General features: G+C 50.9%; 1 protein-coding gene across 1 annotated transcript in view; it reads right to left on the bottom strand.

The window, feature by feature from the left end:
- The window catches only part of SNED1 (sushi, nidogen and EGF like domains 1), a 91884-nt gene that overhangs the window by 45729 nt on the left and 38696 nt on the right, over positions 1-7459 (bottom strand). The window contains exons 2-4 of the mRNA XM_069083390.1: positions 4971-5258; positions 2627-2767; positions 318-480 (exon numbers count right to left, since the gene is read on the bottom strand). Of these exons, the coding sequence (XP_068939491.1) occupies positions 318-480; positions 2627-2767; positions 4971-5258 (592 nt within the window). The remainder of the gene's footprint in view (positions 1-317; positions 481-2626; positions 2768-4970; positions 5259-7459) is intronic.

Below are 7459 nucleotides of genomic sequence, written 5' to 3' on the forward strand. Positions count from 1 at the left end.
TCCTTTCCTTTCCTTTCCTTTCCTTTCCTTTCCTTTCCTTTCCTTTCCTTTCTTTCCCTTCCTCCTACCATTCCTTCTTTCCATCCATCATAATTCCACTGGGGATATGACCTTGTTCAGGGTTAATGACTTTAATGGACTAATTCCCTCCTGAGCTCCACAGTCTTTCTCTGACCCACCCCTCAGCAGGACCCCACTTCTAGCTGTGTGACAAGATAGGCACTGGAACGACAGGGACAAAAAGAGGAAACCCAGGCACCTTGCTGCCCTCCCCCCACCCGCCCCAAAGGGAAGACGCCTAGCGACTGTCCTCTTACTTGTGTTGCTGCAGCCCCCCACTTGCACCTGGGCATCATCGATTCTGAACACCCATCGCCCGGGGATACCCACATTTGTCGTCATCTCCACGTCGACGATGTCATCGGTGCGGGAGCCAGGGATGTTGAAGTAACGTTTCCCATCACCAGCATTGAACCCTGCCTGGGAAGACAAGATCAGCAAGTCAGAATTCTAAGAACAGAAGACTAGAAGCTGCCTGACAGCTTGGCATTGTGGGCAGTGTGTGGGACTTGGAATCGGAAGACTTGGCCTGGAATCCTCTCACACTCTGACTATGCAACCACCATTTTCTGCTTTAGTTTTCTCATTGGAAAAACAGAGGAATTGGATGGACTCAGTGACCTCCCAGGTCCATTACAGCTCTAAATCTAGGTTCTTTTGAAGGGTCTTGTTCCAATGAATCTTTCCACCTTGAGAGAAAGACCAAAAAGAAATATGAGGAGACTGTGCTGAGCTTGGGACTGAGCCATTGGGACGGGATCCCCATTGGAATTCCTTTTGCTCAGAAGACCAAACTTAATCCTTTGTATGGCAGTGCCATTGGGATCCCCATTGGCATCCCTATTGCCCAGAAGACCAAGTTTAATACTTCATCTGTTGGTACCAGGCTCATCTCTTCTTATCTCCCAGTTTGAACTCCCTCCTCAGGCCAGTGAGTCTGTATATCTTTCTTGGCCTCCTCTCCCTCTCCCCTAGCAGGCATGCCTAAGGCTTTCCCTCCCACATCTCTGTTCATGTTGGCCCAGATGTCCAAAATACCTTTCCTATTCTTCTCACTCATCCAGTTTCAATCCATCCTTCAAAGTCCAGCTGAAAACCTTCCTCCTCCATGAAAGTTGCCAGCAATTATATAGTGCATTAAGGTTTGCAGAAAGTTTTATATGTGTTATCTCATTTACCCCTCAAACCAACCCTGTGAGCTAGGTGCTATAATTCTTCCCATTTTACAGACAAGGAAACTGAGACCCAGAGAAGATCATCAACTAGCCCTCTGCCCCACTTAGCTGCCACAATCATTCTAAACCTCTTCCTTTGGGACTTCTAAAACCCTTGTCCTCTACATGAGATGCTGGGCATTTCTCTGCTGCCTTGGATTTCAAATTTCCTTGTTGGGGGCACATGTTTCTTCTTTCCAGGCAGGGACTGTGGCTTACACTTTTGTACCTTTCATAGGACCCAACATGGTATAGAAACTCAGTACTTCCTGGCAGATTAATTTAATATATACCACAAGTGACCAGCCTGGGCAACTATTCGGGCAGAGATGGAAACCAGGCTTGTTGGTTTTGGTGTTTGGTCTCTGTGCGCTCCTCATGCTAAAGAACAATTGATCCAGACTGGAATACATGAAAGCACTTTGGAAAAGTCCAATATTCTCCTCATCTAGGGCCTTCTTCAACTCATCTGTGGGGCTAAGCTGAAATGCTTCCTTTTGACTGATAGCTGTGCTTGGAATGGTCTCTGGCTCCAGTGCCTGACGATGTTCATGGGATCATGCGATGACTGATCAGGAAGGAACCTCAGAGGCCACCTGCTCTAGTCCCCTCCTTTTACAGGTGAGGAACCCCAGACACAAGGAGACAAGTGACTTGTCCAAGGGCATAAATGGTGTCCCAGCTCTAGAGCTGGAAAGGATCTCAGAAGCCATCCAGTCTAGGCCTCTCCTTCCAGATGAGGAAACCTTGGCCCAGAGAGGTTGGTGACTTGGCAGCAAGTGGCCATTCAGGATGTGTATGCTGCCTGTGGGGAGGGAGAGAGAGGAGGTGCCCTGGCTGTGGCACCCCTCAAGTGAAACCTTCTGTAACCACGTCTCCTGCGGGTGTCCAGGCAGGGCCAGAGCCCAGACTCTATGGACAAGCCTTGACACCGACCCATTTCCTTACACCTGTGATTTGTGATTTCCTGCTTGCTGGAGACTCTCAAAATGGCCTAGGCAAAGGGCCAGGAATGCTCAGCTGGGGGCAAACACTCACATCCTTCTGGGCACCGTTGAGAGAGAACAAAGGCATTAAATACAAACAGGAGGGAGCATTTCTTCTCTGTGAGGTCGGGGCTGGGGTGGGGGTGGGAGCCAGGCTGGCAGGGAGGTGAGCAAGGAAGGAACTCAGCGGCACCGGCCAATGTAAAGTGTACACCCTGGCCAAACCTCACAGCACTGAGGAGGGAGGCAGGGGAAAAAACACCAGGCTCTTCACACGTCTCTGGAGAAACACGCTAACAACATTAAAAAACAACAAACCAGAGAGGTTTCCGGGAATGTGCGTCCTGTGTGCCCCATCCATCCTACCTGTGCGGCAATGCCTCCCAGGCCTGCCAAGTCGCCCCCACTGCTGGCGTGCATGCCTGTGGTCCACAAGATGGACTCATAGTTGAATATGGTAAAAGACAGCTTGCCATCTGTGATGAGGACAATCTGGAAGGTATTTACCTACAGGGAAAGAATCATAGAACATTGAATGTCAAAGCTACAGGGGCCCTTGGAATAGCATGGAATGTCAGAGCAGGAAGGGCCCTTAGAATATAGAATGCTGAATGTCAGAGTTGGGACCAAACCTAGACTATAGATCCTAGAAAGTCAGAGCTAGTCATCTAGTACCAACTCCCCTCCTTTATAGATGAGGAAACTGAGAGCCACACGAAGTAAGTGACTTTTCCAAGTGCAGCCAGGCAATGCTGAGTCCCTCTGACTTTACATATGAGGCAAGATTTGAACCTAGACCCTCTGATTCTATTAAAATGCTGGCCTAACACCAGGAGAGGAAAAGGAGAACAGCAGGGGTGGGGAGGGAGAATGAGAAAGAATTGGGGGTGTGAGGGGAAGGGAAGGGTGGTGGGACAGAGGAAGATTGGAGGAGAGGGGAGGACTGGGGGAGGGTGTGGGGACATTACAATTCCATAATGATGATTTGGCTCGAGGTGAAACTGGACTATGCCATTAGCCTACAGGGGTTCAATGGGGAGGGCTTTCAAATCCAGATCTCCTTGTAATGGGAAGATGAAGTAGTAACTGTGCTGGCTTGTGTCAGTCCCAGGGGTGAACCTCAAACACCGGATTTCTGCCCATGCAGATGTCCCATGGGTCCAGGAAGGAAGTGGAGTTGGGCCAGGAGAGACAGAGGGAGGCAGGGCGTGTAGGAGAGGTGTGCTGCCATGGTGGAAACGTTCACATGTCTAGCTCAGAGAGAGGGAGGCTTACTAGATTCTCCTGTAACAGAGGAGGAAAGAGTGACCTGGTGAAAGGTAAAGGGGTTCCAAGCAGCCAATCAGTCCCTAGATGCCGCTGCCTTCACTAGGAATGCCGTTTATCCCAGGAACGACAGATTGTGCATGTGCTTTTTTCCTCAGGATAAGTTTTAAAATGTGTTTGATGTCTAAATAGCTCCTAATCCGAATGAGTGAGTTAATGAAAAAACCGCTATGGTAAGAAAAGAAGTGCAAACATAGATGCCATCTGTTGATCCGAAGCTCCTTAAATATGTCACGGTACGGGGAATCACGTGTTCCATGCATTGGTTTCCTAGATCACTAAAGACACTTTTTGATAGAAACCTTCCCAGAACACGTCGCTTCCCCCGTGGCTTCGTGAACAGAGCACCTGACCACAGTTTAGCCTTTTCTGAGAGACTCAGGGATTTCATCGTTATCAGTCCCTCGGGGCTGGGGGTGGGGCCCAGGCAGAGGCTCTTTGCCCCCACCAGAAGCTGCCAGCTTGTCCTTTTACTGTTCTTGGATCTACTGTGGAGCGTTCTATATCTCTGTTCACTGTCAGACTGTCCCTGCCAGCCTCCTTGGGCCTTCAAACATTCTCCTTCCAGGTGTTATTTGCTAGGAAGAACAGTATCTAACTCACGGATTAGAGCCAACATGTTCTGAACAAGAGCCTCTCCTATCGCCCGGAATAAAATTCATGAACCTTCCTTAGAGCTGCCTTGTCCAGTCCATGCTAAAACAAGGATCATCTCTGCCGCAGACCTTGTGGGGTGGCTAGGTGGCACAGTGAATAGAACACCAGCCCTGGAGTCAGGGGGACCTGGGTTCGGATCCAACCTCAGACACTTAACACAAAAAATAGCTGTGTGACCTTGGGCAAGTCGCTTAACCCCAATTGCCCTCCAAAAACCAAACCAAAACAAATTCGGTCAAGACCCCAGTGACGGACAACCTTCTCCCCTCCAACAGCCCAGCTCTGGGGTTTTGTTCCTGCCACCAGACCTAAACTACTCTCTTGGTGGCAATCCCTTTCCATTGTCCCTAGCTCTGCTCTCCTATGTGACAGCCCTCCTCAGGTTTGGAGACAGCTCTCCAGTACCTCCTCAGAAGCATCCACTGCCAGAACTGGTACCAAGATGGTACCAAGAACTGGTACCAAGATGGTCCTCTGCCTGGTCTACTGGGTTAGGGGGGAGAAAAATGCTAGAAAGAGATCTTTTGGTCAGAGGGGATCCCCAGAGGAACAGAACCAAAGTGGTTCTGGGTGTGGCTGTGTCAGCCTCCAGTGGATGCTGTAGAGTTTGCAGGGAGAGAACAGGCAAAGGGAGAGAGCCCTTGGAAACCCATAGCCAGGGACTGCATTTGGTTAGAAAACCTGTTTAGGCTTCTTCCCTCCACCCCTCACTGATGGCTGAACTTACCGGAGAAGATGAGCTCCCTCCGAAAAAGGTCACCTGGTGCCAGGTGGCCACAAAAACCCACTTTGCTGAGAAGTCGGGGAGCTCTGGGAAGTACCTCCAGATGTCCTCCGTGGCTCTCTGCAGCGTGGTTGGCTCCTTACTCTCCCGGTAATAGACCTCTCCAGCCCGGCGGTTATCGACATCAGCCCAGAAAGCAGCCACCACACAGCGGTCTTTAGAGATGGGGAAGGCTACCGGTGTGAATTGGGAGACTTCCTTTAGGAAGGAGATGATTCCATTGTTGTTCACCTGTTCAAGAAGAGAAGAGGAAAACAGAAGGTTTGACCGGGTATGAGGAGCCTGTCATGGAGACCACAGCCAGTGAATGCGCTTCCGTCCATCTCTAGTCCTGGAAACCTAGAAACGTAGAGATCGTGGGTGGCCGCTGACTTTAGGAAAGCTCTTCTGGAGATGCAGAGCACGGACTTCACCAGGCAGGAGAAAGGAGTTACCCGCGTCATCTGGGCCCTCCGCAGTGACGCAGCCCTTGTACTGGTCCCGAACCCGCTTTCTGTTCGTTCACCACAGGGCCTCCTCAAACCTCCCCCACCATTGCAGCTCAGAACTTCGTCTCATGCTTGGCTGCGGAAGCTGAGGCTGCTGGCTGCAAGTTCCTTCTTCTGTCCTCATTGACCACGCCCTGGCACCCTTCTCCACGCTCTACTCTGTTGCTCCAGGCCATGATGCACTTCTCATTGCCAGGGTGAATCCCTATCCGTGCATGCTTGATCCCGTGCCCTCCTTTCTTCTCCAGAAAATTGCCCTTGCTCCCCTCTTTCTGTCTGTCCTTTGTTCCTCTCTCTCCCTCTTCCTTCTCTGTCTCTTCCTGCAACCCCCCCCCCCAAAACCAAACCCTCACACCTTCCACACTTCTTACCGACTGTTGAGAGCACCACCACCCTTCCAGGCACCGAGGTGGACTCCTCATTCCCCCTCCCCCTGCAGACCCAAGCCATACGCACCGCACAGCCTCTCCTGCATCTGACTCCTTGTCTCTGCTCACATAGTGACCTCTCTAGTTCATGCCCTCACCACCTCTAGGCTGTCCTGTGGTAACAACGTCTTATTTAGACTCCTGGAGTCAGCTCTTTCCTGATTTGGACCCATCCCTGGTGAAGCTGCCAAGTGCCCTTCTGTATCGGTCTGACCGTGTCACCTCCTTCCCCCGCTTGAGGGACTTTAGTGACTCTCCTGCCTTGAGGACCAAATGTCACCTGCTCTCTTTGGTACTTAAGTCCTTTCACAGTGGGTCCCTTTGTGCTGCCAGGCAGCGTGCTAAGTGTTGAGCATGCAAAGAAAGGAAGAAAGATGATTTCTGATCTCAGAGAGATCATGTTTTCAAGGAGGAAAAAATATGGCAACAGTTACACACATACAAGATACAGTGTAAATGGGAGGATATCTCAGAGGGGAGATAGTGGAAGCAAGGGAGGGGCTGGGAAAGGTGTCCTGTGGGAAGCCAGCAAGCATTCCAGGCCCTGGGGCACAGACTGTGAAAGTCTAAGAGCTGGAGCCTCATGAGGGGATTAGCAAGAGGGCCAGGGCTGCCTGATTATGGAGGACACCGAGGCTGGCGAAGTGAAGAAGGGGCCAGCTTTGAGGGGCTTTAAAAGCCAAACCAAAGTTTTTATATTTGTACCTAGGGGGTGGCTGCTCAGACTTGCACTTTAGGAAAATCCATTTGACAGAAATTTGGAGAATAGAAGAGACTGGAGTCATGGAGGCCAGTGAGGGGGTTATTAAACTAGTCCAGGCAATAGATAATGAGGGTCTTAATGAGGCTGGTGGCCAGGTGAGTGGTGGGGCGGGATGGGTGGATTTAAGAGATGATTTGGAGTTAGAATCATTAAAACTTAGCAACTGGTTGGATGCGTGGGATGAGAGAGGAGGAGCCGAGGATGGCCCTGAGTTTGGGCACTTGTAGAGACAGGGAAGTTTGTGAGAGGTGTGGGTTTAACCAGGAGAATGAGTCTGGAATGCCCATCAGAGGTTCAGTGGGAGTGACTTCTCCCTTCTACCTCCTCCCCTTCTCCGGCCACAGTCTCCAGGCTTGTTCCAGGAAAAGGTTGCCTGGAGATGTGCCCGAGCACTGGGGAGGGCAGGGCAGTGCCAAGAGCGGGACACAATCCCCAGCCTTCATAAGCTCTTGAATGTTCCCTTCCTTCCCTCCTCCTTACCAACTGCGGGTTTCCTTCATTGATGCACAGATGGAAAATCAAAGGGTTACGAGCAGAACCTGCCCTGGTACCTGCGCTGAGGGATTCTGCCCTTCTCGTTAATATTTAAGAGGTTTTTTTCTTCCTGGCCCTTGAAGTGTGAACATGCTTTCTTAGGTGTGTGAGGAGACCCTTTCCCTCCCAGTCTCTCCTCCCTGTGTCTCTGCTCTTCTGCCCCATCCCCATCCCTGTCCCTGTCCTCTTCCCTGTACCCATACCCACCCCCATACTCAT

This window comes from Petaurus breviceps, unplaced genomic scaffold, assembly GCF_028583685.1.
Source record: "Petaurus breviceps papuanus isolate PSGF00001 unplaced genomic scaffold, PetGlider_PUasm1.0 173, whole genome shotgun sequence".
NCBI classification, from domain to species: Eukaryota; Metazoa; Chordata; class Mammalia; order Diprotodontia; family Petauridae; genus Petaurus; species Petaurus breviceps.